Source organism: Bos javanicus, chromosome 7, assembly GCF_032452875.1.
Source record: "Bos javanicus breed banteng chromosome 7, ARS-OSU_banteng_1.0, whole genome shotgun sequence".
Taxonomy (NCBI): Eukaryota; Metazoa; Chordata; class Mammalia; order Artiodactyla; family Bovidae; genus Bos; species Bos javanicus.
The window spans coordinates 62,314,457-62,331,142 of NC_083874.1; the positions used below are offsets into that span (position 1 = coordinate 62,314,457).

The window sequence follows — 16,686 nt, forward strand, 5'->3', positions numbered from 1 at the left end:
TTTTCCAATCTTGCCAGACTTCTGTCCTTCAAGGACAAGAGTCAGTGGTTGGAGCTGGAGAATGGGAAGTTGGGTTGGAAGGCAAGAATGTCAGCGTTCTCTGCAATAGCATTGTTGTTCATGGTCCAGAGGGACACATGGCCTTGGAGCTGTACCTGCAGCCGTGGGAACTGGCTCTCATTCTTCTGGGAGCCAGGCAGGCAGCATAAATGCAGGAAGCAGGCCAGAGTGAGGGGACTGTGAGGAGAGAGGACATGCCTGCCCTACACGGGGAGCTGCTGTTGGCTCAGGCGGTTGTGCAATTGGCATGGCTAGATCTTCTAGTTACAGAAGTCTGGAACATTTTGTGAGCTTTGCACATTTTTAAATGTTGGCAACAACTTGAAAATTACTGTTTAAAGCTTGTGCAAGCCAAACAGAACACTGTTGTGGACTATATCTGGTTCACTGCTGCAAGTTTTTGGCCTCTAGATTCCTCTGAACCATCCTAGATGGCCTTGGGTTGAGGAGAGATCTTTGTGAGATTGTTGACTCCTCTGAAGTGGGTCTCTATCACCATCACTCCCTAGGCAGGCTTGAGATCAGTTTGAAACTAGAGTTAAGAGATTCAGCCTGTGGCTTGTGATTCTGGGGAATGGTCATGTTGGGAACACTTGCAGGGTTGAAATAGTCCCAACTTGACAACATGGGGAACCTGCTTAGCTTCCCTGGGCCCCAAGGAAAGAAAACTGACATATTCTTATTCTTCCATAGAGATGGACTTTGATGAAGTGCAGTTCTCAAACATAGCACACATCAAAATCCTCTGGATGTCTTATTAAAATACAGATTTCTGATTCAGTAGGTCTAAGCTGGAGCCTGAGAACTTGACCTTCTAGCTGGTTCGTATGCGACACTCATGATGCCGATCTTTGGATCACACTTTGAGAAGCACTGCTGTAGAGAATCCTATTCACCCAGGTTTCTGAGGCCCTTACCTGTGAGAGGATGAAGGACAAAGAATCCCATATGGTTCCCACTGGTGATATTGAAGGTCAGTTTCCCCTTGGAGCTGGAGTCCGGGTCCCAGGCATCCAACTGAAGCACAGAGGTGTGCAGGGGCGCATCCTCCCGGACGGTGGGGTAGAACACAGGTCTGGACATCTGGGGTGGGTTGTCATTGACATCCAAAACCTCAATGTAGACTTCAGTTACAGACGAGAGGGGGATGGAACCCCTGTCTACTGCCAGTACCGTCAGCCAGTAACAGGATGCAAATTCTCGGTCCAGGGGTGCCAGAGTCTGAATCATTCCTGGGGAGAGGTGATCACCAAACCCAAAGTATTTCAGAGCTCAAAGTAGCTCTAGAGATCACTTTACCTAACAGTCCTGAAACCATACCATGGAAAGGATATTAACAATTGTTTCAGGGGAAAAGGGAACTGTGGCCTATATGGTGTGGGAGCTGCTGAGTTAAACACAGGGGAGCTCGGATTCTTATTGAAGAACTTCTCAGAGCCTTTCTCTGCTAAGACAGATCCATAACTCAGCCATGCAGTTATGGGTATACAGGCACATGCAGGGTTTTCATATGGGCATATGGGCACATGCAGGGTTTTCAGAAGGCTGTAGTAGTTGACCTACTTTCTCCTGACTACTTCAACCCAAGTCCAATTTATTTATTTCACATTCTCTAGGTGGGATTTCCATGCTTTGGTCCTTACAGTGGTTCCTTCAAGCTTCAAGTCCTTATAGATACTAATTCAAGGGTGAGGGATTTGATGAATAAATTGCTGTTCCCCCTCTATCATCTTCATGATTTTAGAGACTTAGCTTCATTCATTAGTTCACTCATTCTACAAATTACTTATTGTGGGCCAACACTGTTCTAGAGGTCAAGGGTCCCAGAGTGAGCAAAAGAAACTTGTGCCCTAAGCTCTCATGGGGCATACTCAACTCTGAAGACCTAGGTGAGAGGGCAAGGCCCGGTTCACAGCCATAGCATCTCAGAGCTGAAGGAACCTCCTCCTTTGACAGATGGGGAAACTGAGGCCCATAGAAAGAGCATGACTTGACCAAGATCATGCAGCAAGTAAGCAGAAGAGCTGAGTCTAGAATTGACTCTCAATCTAATTCTCTTTCATCACCCTCCCCTTTACCCTGGTGAGAAATCATCCGTCAGATTGTAAACTTCTCAAGGTGGATAACCTCCTTGTATTCACCTGGGATCTTCTCTAAGTTACCTATCTCAGGGCCTCACAAGTAGAGGGTGCCCGGGGTTTCCTGAATTGCACTTATTTTCTATGGAGCTTCAAAGGAATAAATGCCTTGATGCCACCTTTTTGGAGGACAACTTGGAAAGATATATTAACATTGAAAATGTGTATTATCCTTTGACCCAAGAACTGCATTTTTAAGAGTTTTTCCTGTAGAGACTCATGCATACGAGTAAAAGCATATGAACAAATGCAGCCATTAAAAAAGAGTGAGGAAATTCCCAGGTGGTCCAGTGGTTAGGGCTCTGTAGTTTCACTGCCAAGCACACGAGTTTAATCTCTAGTCAGGGGACTGAGATCCAAAAAGTCATGTGGCGTGGCCAAAATAACTTAAAAAATAAAATAAGAGGGACAGGAAGGAGTGGCCCTATTTATTGCTCCTTTTAGCTTACAGCCTGACTTTTCTCAAAAGAGCCCCTGATTTTCCTTAGTCCCATCCTCTCCCAGCACCTGGCCCTCCCATCCCTCCCAATGCCCCATACCTGTGTCTTGGTTGATGCTAAAGGCAGCAAGGCCGGTGCCACCGCGCAGGAAGTACTGGAGCTCCCCGTCCAAGCCGGTGTCATCATCGTGGGCGGCCACTACCATCACTGAAGTTCCTGAGGGGCTGTTCTCCTGCACCTGGCCCTGGTGGACAAAGGAGGCAAAGCGGGGAGGGTGGAGATTCTCATTCACATCCAGGACGGTCACCTCCACGTGGCAGAGGGTCCTGCGGGCCAAGGGCTTCCCACTGTCGCTGGCCCATAGGCTCAGGTTATATCCAGCCCTCCTCTCAAAGTCCAGCTCTTTCTCCAGACTGAGTGCCCCAGTCATCGGGTTCACGTGGAAGGTCCCGTGGGCATCATCCAACAGGACATACTGTACTTCTCCCGCAGGGCCCAGGTCGGGATCAGAGGCATCCAGAAATGTTAGAATAGTCGCTGGGGGTAGATCCTCTGGGACCTTAAGCCTGCAGTGTTCTGTGATGCACTGAGGGGAGTTGTCATTGACATCTTCCAATGTGATTATCAGGTCAGTGACAGAGAAAAGCTGGTGGCCCTTCCTGGGCTGGTCCCTGGCCTCAACCTTGAGTATATACCGAGGTTCTGATTCCCGATCCAAGTGTCCTGTGACAACCATTTCTCCAGTGAGAGGATGGAGGGAGAACTTCTCTGTGGGGCTTAACAGCACGTATCGAACCCTCCCATTATCCTCTGAGTCAACATCTTTTGCTTTCAGCTCTGCAACAGTGGTTCCAACTTCTGTGTCTTCTGAGATTGTTACCTGGTACCCACCAGGAGGAAATCTGGGTGCGTTGTCATTCCAGTCTTCCACATTCACTGTCAGCAGCTTCCAGGAGGACTTCTGGGGAGTGCCCAGGTCATATACTGTTACATTGAGGACGTAGAAATTGGTGGCTTCATAGTCTAAGGGGGCAGCTACAGTGAGCAGCCCTGTTTCTAGCTCAATGTCAAAGCAACCCTCTTCATTGCCATCTGCAATCACATAGACCAGTTTTCCATTAAAGCCAGCATCAGGGTCAGTGGCTGCCAGATGGGCTAGAGGTGTGTTGAGAGGAGCACTCTCAAGGATGTCAATGGACTGTGGAAAGTGGTCCTCAAACTGAGGGGTATGATGATTGATCTGATATGCACTTAAGGAAGTGAAATCCTCATCAGTGGACTCCTGATTCTGAAGCCCAATAGAGTGCAAGATGGTCTTCGTGAAATGTGTCAGTACCCCTGTCTTCTCACACTTTACAGGGACCTCAAAATGAGGGTCCTTCACTACAGTAACATTCAAAGTCATGGGTGAGGCATAATTTTTCCCATCCGAAGCTGTAATTTTGAGGGAATAGTTGATGGGTTGACCAGTAGTATGGTTCCTAAAAGAGCGTTTCAGGGATATCACGCCAGAGAAATGATTGAGATCAAAATACTCAAGTTCATTGCCTGATACAAACTCATATTTTAGGTTCAGAAGCTCATCCACATCTATAGCTGACACAGTCATTACTGATTTTCCTACTGGCCAGTCTTCGTGGATAGACCCAGTGCAGTTAACTTCCTCAAACATAGGCTTGTTGTCATTCAGATTCTTGAGCCTAAGAGAAACAGACACTTCTTTTTCCTGGCGAAATGGGGATCCCCAATCTGATGCCCGTACCCGGAAAGTGTAAATTCTATTCATGAGCTCATAGTCCATGGGTTTGGAGGTGGAGATGATCCCCAGGTAAGGGTCAATAGAAAAGGGGACAGCATTTGGACGAGTGATGGAGTAGGTGATATATCCATTCTCTCCATGATCCTGGTCTGTGGCAGTAACAGTCAGAACACTGGTGCCTGGAGGGATGTTCTCATCAAAAGTGCCATCGTAGGAGGACCTGTTGAACACTGGGGCATGATTGTTACAGTCCATGATGTCAATGACCACAGTGGTGGAGGCCAGGCCCGGTGAGGTTCTGATGCGCAGCTGGTACTGGGCTTGGTCATGGAAGTCCATGAGCCTTGTGGTGGTGATCAGCCCCGTGCGGGCATTCAGTTTAAATGCTGCACTCTCTGATGATGGCTTTAGAACATACTTCAGGTTGGGGAAGGCTGGGGTTACTTTCACCATCACCACACGGCTGCCAGTGGGGGAAAACTCACTAAGCTGCACTCTGTACGTGGCCTTCTCAAATTTCAGGGAAGTCAGTTTGGAAGGGGGTAGGTGAAAGCCCCTGATCTGGGAGTAAACGGAAGGTCTGCTTCCAGCCCTGGCCTGCAGGCTGAGGTTGAATCCATGAGGGTGGTCCATCCAGTTGATGTCTTTGACAGAAACCACGCTGAACTCACTGCTCCGGGCATAAGATTTGATGGCTTTGAAGTTCTTTCCAGGGTCACCACCAACAATCTCCAGCGAGTCCACGTCCGCCCCTGAGCTGTTTGCATCTACCATGACAGTAGCGTAGGTGGCATCCTCGCTGCGGTCAAGCGCAGCCAAGACCACCGAGGAAATGGCTGGGGGCTTCCTGAGGACAGGCTCTACATGGATGATGAGTGCAGCCAAGTTGCCAAATCCATTGCCCTCTGAGATCTTCCGCATGCGGTCCACAGCCAGTACCTGGAGCTCATGCTTCCCTCGCCAGGTGACGTTGAGCTTCCCAGCCAAGGTGACCACCCCGCTGGTAGGGTGGATGGCAAACATCTCTGACCTTGTGTTAAATGCATAATAGAACTCGGCGTTCTGGCCCAGGTCTGCATCGGTGGCACTCACCTTGCAGATGGGGCTCTTGAGGGGCATGTCCTCAGAGATGGTGACCCGGTATGAAGGTGGGGAAAAGAGGGGCTTCAGGTCATTCTGGTCCAGGATGCGGACCACCACGCGGGCCAGCGCTTCTAATTCCAGGGTCTTCTCTGTGGCTTGGATGATGAGGGTATAGCTGTCTCGCACCTCCCTGTTCAGAAGGGCCGTGTTGCTGCTCTTTGTCCTTATTCTCAGAAAGCAGAAGTTGCCCACCACATACTCCTCTGTTTTAAACACGTTGGCCACATCTCCAGAGATAATCCGGTACCTCACTGCCCACTGGGGGTCTATGAGGTAGATGCCCATTTTCTCAGAGCTTTCCACATAGGTCTTGGGAGCAGAGTTTTCATAGATGGTTGCATTATATAGGGGGTGTGTGAAGTGCCAGGCTGAGGAGATGAGGGGGTTCTCACAAGTTGTACAGTGGAACAAGAGAATGGCAAATCCCAACGAGGCAATAATCATGATGGAAAACCTCCTGAAGCCCTGGGCAGAAAAAGAAAGAGTATGAGTTAGGAAAGAAATGGTTCCTACTGCTGTGGCTCTTAACTGGGGTGGTTTTGCCCCTCAGAGGACATTTGGCAATGTCTGAAGGTATTTTTTCCTTCCCAGGTGGCACTCATGGTAAAGAACCCACCTGCCAATGCAAGAAACTTAAGAGATGCAGGTTTAACCCCTGGGTAGGGAAGATCCCCTGGAGAAGGGCATGGCAACCCACTCCTATTCTTGCCTGGAGAATCCCATGGACAGAGGAGCCTGGTGGGCTACAGTCCATAGGGTCACAAAAAGCCGGACACAACCAAAGCAATGTAGCACACACAAAGATATTTTTGGCTATTTCAGCTTGTGCAGGAGGTGCTGTTGGCATTTAGTAGATAGAGGATGGGGATGCTGCCAAACAGCCTATGGTGCATGGGACAGACACCCACAGCAAGTCAGCAGTGCTGAGATTACTCTTCTGTTTGAAGAGTAACAGACTAGTTTAAGTGCTTCCTCAAGGGCACCCAGCAGATACAGCACAGTCCTTAACTGCTTCCCTCCCTTTTCCAAACCTTCAATGGTTCCCTGTGCACGCGTGCTAAGTTGCTCCAGCCGTGTCCAACTCTTTGGGACCCCATGGACTGTAGCCCGCCAGTCTCCTCTGTCCATGGGATTCTCCAGGCAAGAATACTGGAGTGGGTTGCCATTTCCTCCTCCAGGGGATCTTCCCAACCCAGAGATCAAATGTGCATCTCTTATGTCTCCTGCATTGGCAAGTGGGATCTTTACCACTGGAAAATCTTCCTCAGTGATGCTGAAATCATTCTGAACAGGTACCCAAGCTTAGCAGTCTGACACTAAATACTTCCCACAAGACACTTCCGTCAGGGCTGAACTCTAGTTGAACTGAGCTGCATCTGCACGTGTAGGAGCTGTGAAAAAGCAAAAGGACCAGGATCGCAGGCCTGGCATCAGGCTCCTGGGCCATCAGGCCTGGCTTCACTATTTACTAGCTGGGTGACTTTCTGGGCAGGTTGTTTCACGTCTATGAGCCTCGATCCCCTCTTCTGTAGAGTAGGAATAAGGATAATATCTATCTCATTTGATTGTTTGAAAATTAAGTGAAATAACAAAGGTCAATGAGCTAACAGAGTGCCTGGCACAGAGTAAGTTTTAACATAAGTGAAGTGAAGTGAAAGTCACTCAGTCGTGTCCGACTCTTGTGACCCCATGGACTGTAGCCCGCCAGGGTCCTCTGTCCATGGGATTTCCCAGGGAAGAATACTAGAGTGGGTTGCCATTTCCTTCTCCAGGGAATCTTCCCAATCCAGGAATCGAACCCAGGTCTCCTGCATTTCAGGCAGATTCTTTACCATCTGAGCCACCAGGGAAGACCGTAAGTTTTAACATAATATTAGCTATTATTAGTCATAGGAATCTAAGTTTCATAAATGGAAGGGGCCTGCCCATGGCCTGACAGCTAAATAGAAACAAAGCACAAATTAATCCTGGTGAGACATCCATTGTGGTCCAGTGGTTATGAATCTGCTTTGCAATGCAGGGGACAAGGGCTCAAATTCCTGCTCAGGGAAATAAGATCCCACATGTTGCAGGGCAACTAGGCCCGAGTGCCACAACTACTGAGCCCACACATCACAGCTAGAGAGCCCGAGTATTGTAACCAAAGATCCTGCATGACGCAGCTAAGACCTGATACTGCCAAATAAGTAAATAAATATTTCATGGGGAAAAGTCCCTGGCTTAGCTACATCCTCCTCCACCAAAAGTCCCTTTGGATGGGGCCTGATTCTGGCTTGTCTTGTAATCCTGAAGAGAGAAACACCTTCTCTTCCTCCTCTGAAATGGCAGAGCTGAAGTGGTCCTGAGAGATAACGGAGCTCAGACCCGCTTCTCATGCAGAGATGGAAAAAGAGAACCCAGGTGGGAGAGGGATCTTGCCCCGAGTCACACAGTAGGTGGCCAGGTAAGAAGCAGCCCCTGGCAATTGTTGAAGTAATCACAAATGAGTGCCTCACCTCTAAGACCCACTGTTCCCCATCCTCTCCCTTACGGCTTCCTCAATGGCTCATCCCTGAACTCCATCCTGGGTCAAAATATGAGACTCATCAGGGTCAAGGGTGGGGAGGGTGATGGGGGTGGGCTGAGTTTGGTTGCCAAACTGAGTCTTCTAGAAGCACGTGTGAGGTTGTGTGCACCAGGCTGGTGCCCGGCCTGACCATGGGAGTCTTGACTCTGGGGAGTTCATGGCTATCAGCCAGATGTGCCAAGCATTCCTGGAGGAAACAGGCAAGACTTGTTTTTCCAGTTGCCGTGGTCTTCAAAGGCAAGGAAGAGTTAAACGTCCAGGGCAAGGGGGAAAAAGAGAGGCTTAGATCCTTGTCTCTCTAGAGTCGAGACAACCAAAGGCAGGTTCTTTAAGACCTTGTGGGTTGCATCCCAACATGGGAAAGAGAGTGAAGGCAGAAATGGGAAAGTCAGCCTAACTTGGGATCTGAACGCCTGTGATAGAAAAGAATTTGATTATGCCTCCTCCTTCTAGGTTCCCTCCCACCATTCCTCACTTGACATCCTGTTGGTGGCGCCCTATGCCCAGCACCTCAGAAAAGAGGGGCCAGGATGGAGGCAGACTTTACACCTGGGGTCCTAAAGCTGGTGACAGAAAAAGATGTCTATTCCCCACCCTTCCCACCCCTTGCTGTCACCCCTCGCTTGCCACTGCAGCCCACAAGGGTCCTGGCCACAGGGAAAAGCCACACTTGCCCATACCTGACACAATTCCTTGCAAGCAGGAAGGGGACCTCCCTCCCAATCATTCAGACCCCACTCCTTCCCCCAGGATGGCATTGCTTTTGAAGTTGAAGCTGGAGGGGGGAAATGAGTGCTTACCTGGTCCCAGGTCCACACTCAATTCGGTGGCCCAGCAAGTCCAGGATGCAGGCAGCCTCCCAGCTCCGCCCGCCCTGCTGTGGGGAACACTTCCTGTTCACCAGGTCAGCTCCCGTGGAGGGCAGGTCCCAACAAGACACTCCGCTCAGCAGCTGCAGTGGTGCCTTGCAGAGCTAGAGTTCTTAAAGTGAGCTGCAGAGAAGGGAGCAGGGATGGGGTCTCGCCGGGGCAGGGGGTAGTGGTGGTGCTGGTGGTCAAAGGGAATGATGTCAAAGGGAATGAACCCTTGGGTGGGGGTTTGGTGCCCATGGCTGTGTTCAAGCTCCAGGACCCACAGACCTGGCGAGTGGTTTCCTGGGGGAAGGGCCTGTTTCTGAGACTTGTTTCTGGCACTGTGCCCAGGCAAGTGAACAGGCTTGCAGGGGGCAGGGACATGTTCAGCTCCCTGGGCTACCCTCCCCACCCACAGCACCTAGGACCACTATTTTGAAACATCTTGTGAAAGCATAAATCAATTCTTATCACTTCCATGCTTAAAATTTTCCAGCAGCTTCCTGTAGCATTTAGATGAAATCTGACCTTGCATCATAGCCTGGAAGGCTCCCTACCACCTGGGCCCTGCCTGCATCTCAGATGATACCTTCCAGCACACCTCTTATTGTTCACCAAGCTGCAGAACAAGGGTCTTCTTTCTCTTCTGCAAACACACCAAATTTGCACTTGCTGTTTTCCTCTGTTTAAGATTCACCCATGGCTAGCTCCTTCTTGTTATCCATTTCTCAGCTCTAATGTCACCTTCTGGAGAAGGAAATGGCAACCCACTCCAGTATTCTTGCCTGGGGGATCCCATGGACAGAGGAGCCTGGAAGGTTACAGTCCATGGGATCGCAAAGAGTCGGACACAACCGAGCAACTGAGCACAGTGTCACCTTCTAACCCCCAGGTTGATGTAGCCTGCTATCTAACACCCTTTTTGATCACTTCACCCTCATTTTCTCCATGGCACATGTCACCTCCCAATATTGTTCTTATTTATTTGTTTACTGTCTCCTGGGCTCCATGAAGACAGGAGCTTTGTGTATCTTATTAATGCATGAACTCCCAGTACTTTGATCAGTGCCTGATACATAAGCAAGCTCAGTAAATACTAGTTGAAAAAAATGGAAGGATCTGGACTTTGGAAAAGCAAAGACAGAGGGAAAACTGAGAGAACCTTTAGTCAGCCTCCCTTCCTTTTTGAAGCTGGAAAATAAAGTCCCTCAAAAAGAAAGGGGCTTGCCCAAGGTCACAGGGCGAGAACCAGAGCCAGGTTCTTTCCTCCTAGTCACATTGCGAGAAAGAGAAACTGTGCTCACTTATAAATCCAGTTGTTTGGGTTCAAGTCCAACTTTACCACTTGCTGACTGGATAACCTTGGGGAAGGTAAACTCTTCGAACCTCAGTTTCCTCATCTGTAAGATGGGCCTATTAAGAACAATGCTTTCCTGAGGTTTTAGGAAGATGAAACAGGATTATGTATGTTAATGTGCTTAGTATGGTGCCTGGCCCATAGAAAAGCACTCAATAAATATTAGTTACTGTTGTTTCAAAGCCAAGGCAGAATCAAAGACTGAGATTGGGGTGAGGGTGGGGTCCACTGAACCCCCTAGAGAAGGCCCAGTCTGCTCCCCAGCGGAGCAGGAAGCTGCTGGTCCCTGGTCGAGTCTGAGCTTGCTAGCCGAGCCATAGGCTGTGCTGGGAAGCTGCGAGCAGGCGCTTGTCCCGGGTGGGGCCTCAAGCTTTTGGCTCCCCAGACTCAGAGAGAAATCTGCATGTGGCTGAATGTGCACATTTTCAAGAAATCACATACACATACACTTAGGAGGCAATTTTGAATAATTGTGTGGGTACACTCTTTGTGTGTGCCTGCTTGACAGAATGAATGGAATGGGAGTAAATAAACTGGTAGCCATGGGGCTTGTGTGTATGCACAGGTGCGAGCAAGTGCAGATGTGGGGCTTCATGAATGGGCTCTTTTAGGATATATGTGTGAATCAACGGGGAAGGCAATGGTACCCCACTCTAGTACTCTTGCCTGGAAAATCCCAGACGGAGGAGCCTGTTGGGCTGCAGTCCATGGGGTCGCTAAGAGTCGGATGTGACTGAGCGACTTTACTTTCACTTTTCACTTTCATACATTGGAGAGGGAGATGGCAACCCACTCCAGTGTTCTTGCCTGGAGACTCCCAGGGGCGGGGGAGCCTGGTAGGCTGCCGTCTATGGGGTCGCACAGAGTCGGATACGACTGAAGTGACTTAGCAGCAGCAGCAGTGAATCAAATTCTGTGTAACTCCCAATCCCATTTCATGCAGAAAATGATTCACAGCGCACAGCTTCTGGCTGTGTGACTTTGGGCAAGTGACTTACATTCTCTGATCCTTAGTTTCCTGACTTCATAATATCATTTTGAGAATGAAATGAATTAAAGTACATAATTACTATGGTACATGACACAATTTTCAACAAATATTACCAAGTATTATTACTTTTTAGCAACTGGCTCAGATTGTTGAGTTTGTAGGTAATGAAAACTCCTAGATGTCTTTTCACACCACCCCTAATCTGTTCCTATGCAGGCTGATCTTCTGCAACTAAATGACATAGGGCTTTAATGAGACCAGGATTCATTTCTCCATGTATTTCACTCACTGCTCCAGCTTCTCAGAATCTTAATTCAAATGTTTAGCAACTTGGTGATTGTAACATCTGTGTCTTTATCCAAGTCAGTGATAAAAGTCTGAATACAACTGGCAGGAACAGTGCTCTGAGATCTAGCTCTGTTTTCTCGGTTAGCGATCTCAAGTGCAATTCTGGAATGAGTCATCTCACAATATAGAGAGGTCCCCTTCTCTGGGGGAATCCAAGCAGATTCTGGGTGGCCACCCGGGAAAGGATGTGTTACTCCAGGGGAATGATTGCCCTTGGGGACTACAAAGAGAGCTCTAAAGTCCTTTCCAACTTACATGGGCAGGTTCTTTGGTTTGTGGAATTTGGGACTTCCTCCGGCTGTGGATCAGGGTTGCACATTCACTGATGCCTATTCAGTGGTCAGTGTAGTTAGCTGACCTGGCTCTTGGAAGACCTAGATCCAAAGTCACTTATTCCCTGGGAGTGTTGGTCAAGTCAGTCACCTAAGCCATCTGGACCTCCATCTTCACCTCTAAATGATGTGTGTGTCTTGGGGGAAGGGGCATGAATGGATCTGAGATTTCAGACCCCTCTGTTGCTTTCTTTTTTTCCTAATCAAGTTGTACTTGGAAACACAGCCTATAAACAGATAAAAGCAGAACTGCACTATTGAAGCAGAGCTCAAGGCCTCGGACTCTGCCTCCAGGCTTGTCCCTCATTCTCTTAGGAAGCACAGGTTTGAAAAACTAGACTGGGAGCCCCTCCAGATCTGACAAGTGGGGGCTCTGCCATCCTAACATTCTGTGTCCTGCCTGCATGTTCTGAACTGCATGGTGGGATGTGCTGTGAATCTGATGCTCTGTGACCTGTATCCATAATGGTCCATGTGCGAGGACTCAGGCATCTAGTTCTAGGAGTTTGTAACTCTGTATTTCTGTCTCTTCCATGGGGAAGCAGATGCACTTAGAAGAATTCAAAGCCAAATCAAGCTTCCACTAAAGACAGTCCTACCAGATTTGTTCAAAATGCCAAGCTTGTTTCTGATGATGAAATTCTTCCCCATCACCCAGGCACAAATCAGAAAATGACATTCTGCCTCATGGCCCAGCACCTTCCCTTTTCTTGGACATTAACTAATAGCCCAAGAGCACTTTTAGGAAACGCATCTGCCCTTTTACTCCTGTTTCTCAGGTGCAGTAAACTGAGATTTGCCTGGCACACCAAGGGCACCCAGAACGGGGAGGCTGAACTGATATCAGAAAGCAGAATTTCCTGAAGCTGGGCATTCTGGATTGCCTGGGCTCAGGGGAGAAGCAATGAGGGAAGATATTTTGTATAGTTTGGAGAGTCTTTCATGAGAGAAAGAGTCACTGGATTCATTCCTCTTCACTGAATGATGTCCACACTCTCCCCTCAAAAGTCTGAATATGAATGTACCATGGATTTGGGTGCTCTCAGCATTTATTTTATGACGGCCCACCCCTACCCACCGCCTCTGGCATCCAGTGTGAGGCTGGCTCTGTGGCTCTCAAGAAAGAATCCTGAATATATTCTATTTATGACAAAGGCTGGGGAGTGGGGGAGGGTGGAGCCAGGAGTGAGAATTAGGAGGCCTTTTGCCTTTGAGCCAGATTAAAAGTGAAAGAATGTTGACATTCCAGGTACCTGCTTGTCAGGAAGTCTTTAGCTACTGAAATAATTTTTCTACTTAGTTGTATGGAGCCACTGAAGGTTTTAGAGAAGAGGCAGGACCAGAGCAGAACTATGTGCTAGGAAGAGTAATCTAATATCAAATCAAAAGGGGAATTTTCCCACTCAAGATTCCCGCTCTACAAAGTCAGACAGAGAAGAAAAAACATCGTAGCTCATCCCTTATATGTAGAATCTAAAAGGAAATGATACAAATGAACTTACTTACAAATTAAGAAGAGACTCACAGAGAAGGAATTTATGGCTGCCCCGGGGTGGGAAGGAAGGGTAGGGGGAAAGGGTGGTTTGGGAGTTTGTGATCGACATGTATACATTGCTGTATTTAAAATGGACAACAATGTCCTACTGTACAGCACAGGGAACTCTGCTCAATGTTATGTGGCAGCCTGGGTGCGAGAGGAGCTTTGGGGAGAATAGATATATGCATAGGTATGGCTGAGTCCCTTTGCTGTCCACCTAAAACTATCACAACACTGTTAATCAGCTATGCCCCAATAGAAAATAAAATGTTTTTTTTTTTTTTTAAAAAAAAGATTCCGACTCTAGTGTGGACTGGTCTTGCACACCAGCTCTGTTGGTTTAGGTCAACTGAAATTCAGGAATTGGTAGGGAGGCTCGATTCATTTCTAAGAAACTCGAACACTTGAGTCATGTGCTAGTTTATAGGCAGCCACTGCTGAGTCCTTATGTAACAAAAACAAGTCGAAGAATTGGATACAAACAGGAAAAGGACCAGTGACATGAGCCCTGCATGGGGTGTGTGACCTTAGCAAGGCCACAGGATTTCTTCTGAGCCTCAATTTACCTGTCTGTAAAATGGCAATAATAATAGCTACTCCTACCTACTTCCCAGGGCTGGAGGAAAGACAGATAATATGACAGGTAAAAGCACAGGGAGGAAAGATGCAGAGTAACACCTTATTAGGACCAATAATGGCTTGCTAAATGGCAGCAGGAACCACCAGCAGACTGAGAAACCCAAGCCTGGAATTAAGGGGAAGAGAAATGCCTGAAAAGGAAGTTCTCATCTAGGGTATAGGTGAAATGGAGCTGAGACTTGAGGTCCCCTTCTTTATTAGTATTCTGATTATCATTATTGATGACAAAAATTATACTGTCCGGTATCTGGATGGCAATCTATACGTTTTCAAAACACATCTGCGTGCATTTTCTCACTTGGTCTTTGGAGAAAGGCTACAGTATTGGGTAGAATTGATAGCAAGAAAGTGGTCTCTGAAGTCAGATCAACCTGCTTTCAAATCCCAGCTCTATCATTCACCAACTGTGTGACCTTGGGCAGTTATTTAACCTCTCTGTTCCTGGAAAAAGGGAAATGAGAGTAGCACCTATCTCATGGAGCTAATGAGAAGGCTGCATGAGTCAATACATGGCAATTCCTAGCACAGGATACACTCAGTGTGAGTTAGTTACTGTACCAACCTCACCCTTATTGTGACACTTATTATCATTCTCATTCTGTAAATGAGGAATGGAGGCTCAGATAATTGGAGGGCTCTGCCTGGTTCACCATCTAGCAGGTGGTAGATTCAAGTACTGGCCCAGAATAGGAACCCATATTCCAAAAAGAGAGACTCAGAGGGGGCTGTAGCTGACTCTCTGGAGCAACATTCTCCAAAAGAATTTTCTACAGTGATGGAAGTGTTCTATGTCTGAGCTGTCCAGCATGGGAGCCACTAGCCCATATATTCATCTGTATGTCAGTGTTGTCCTTAAATATACTTTCTGATATTTTTTTCATGGAGGAAGGGGCATACAAAGGCTACAGTGACTAGGGCCCTCAAAGGGCATAATGTGATCCAGGAGAGTTGGACATTTGAAGGAAACAAAGGGCTTCTAGGCAACTGGATTTTAAGGAAGAAAAGGGACAAAATGGGAGATAACGGGAAAGTGTTTTGCTATTAGACCTCTTCTGCCAAAGCCATTCATTTATGCATTCATTCGGTACTTACTTATTGAGGGCCTACCCTATGAAGACATTCTAGAGCAGAGAACAGGATAGATAAAGACTTTGCTCTTGTGGGGGTTGGATTCTAGTGGCAGAGAGAGAGGTTAAGAGAAAGTCTGGTGGTTAAGACTGTACTTCCAGTGCAAGAGGCATGGGTTTGATCCCTGATTGGGGAACCAAGATCACAATGTAGCCTAAATAAATAAAAGTACTTTATAAGCGACTTCCATGGCAGTCCAGTGGTTAGGACTCTATGCTTCCAGTGCAGGAGGCATAGGTTTGATCCCTGGTTGGGGAACTAAGATCCCACAAGCTGGTGACATCACCAAAAAACTGATGTGAAGGAAATTCATAGAAAGCAAGATTAGAGAGTGATGGAGGAGGTGCTACTTTTGAAAGAGTGGTCAGGGAAAGCCTACATAGCAAGGTGACATGTGAACAGAGGGAAGGCCACAAAGTCATCTTGAGAAGGACTTCCAGGCAGAAGAAGTAGGCAGTGCAAAGGCCCTGGGGCAGGAACAAGGAGATTGCAGACAGACTAGAGGGGAAAGGAGAGAGGGGTTCCTGCAGGCCAGGGAGGTAGCCCAGGGCAATTCAGGCCAAAGGGAAGACCTGTAGTGAGCGGGACCCCGTCATGAGATCGACATGGTGGTCTACGAGGAGCCGAAGGAGAGAGCGAGGTGCTGCTGGACATAAAGTCTTAGAGCCCTTCAAGGCCATCCCATGTGGCCAGTGGGTAGTATACAGGCTGTCCCACTTCAGTTAGTTTTGTTGAGCCATAGTATATTGTTTTGTTGTTTGATGGCTTTTTACCTAATTAGTTGTTAACGTATAAACATTGGAAAGCTTCACCCCAAAATCTAGACTCCAGCTTCCGTTTAACAAAGTGGAGGGCACTGTCTGTGTTGGTCCATAGAATGGCTGGCTGGAGCTGAGTGGTGGCTGCCACCTGCAGATGGGCCCTGTGTTCTCCAGACCCCTTCCCCAAGCTCTCCCGGATTCGGAGGCTGCATCAGCTACTGTTTATCTTCAAGGTAGTTTTCTATCAGAAGAGACACATACTGGTACCCAGGTCTCTTTCCAAACTGTAAGGAAAATAGACTCCAGGATGGCCTCCTCTCCATGCACTGGGCCTGCTTGACCCGTGAGGCTCCCCCTACCCTGGCTGGAGAGTTCAGAGCCCCTAACACTCACTGAGCCCCAGAGAGAACAAGGGATCTCTTCCTCTTGGGACTGCCTGTATGGGTGCATGAGCTTTGCATTTGGAGCTGAAAACTCCCTAAACCAGAGGGCATCCAGGGATTAGAGGGCTTGAGGGGAGGACAAATCCTGTCCCACTTTTTCTGGCTGCACTGTCCAGAAGGATTCATAAGTTACAAAAACGAGTTCTAGCTCAGAATGACATTGAACCTGTTTATCAGTTAGTCGTTCTGGAGA

At 48.0% G+C, this 16,686-nt stretch overlaps 1 protein-coding gene across 1 annotated transcript in view; it reads right to left on the reverse strand.

Annotated features, from left to right (window-relative positions):
• Positions 1-16,686, reverse strand: part of FAT2 (FAT atypical cadherin 2) — a 98,943-nt gene that overhangs the window by 69,917 nt on the left and 12,340 nt on the right. The window contains exons 2-3 of the mRNA XM_061424085.1: positions 2,738-6,005; positions 978-1,292 (exon numbers count right to left, since the gene is read on the reverse strand). Of these exons, the coding sequence (XP_061280069.1) occupies positions 978-1,292; positions 2,738-5,984 (3,562 nt within the window). The 5' untranslated portion in view covers positions 5,985-6,005. The remainder of the gene's footprint in view (positions 1-977; positions 1,293-2,737; positions 6,006-16,686) is intronic.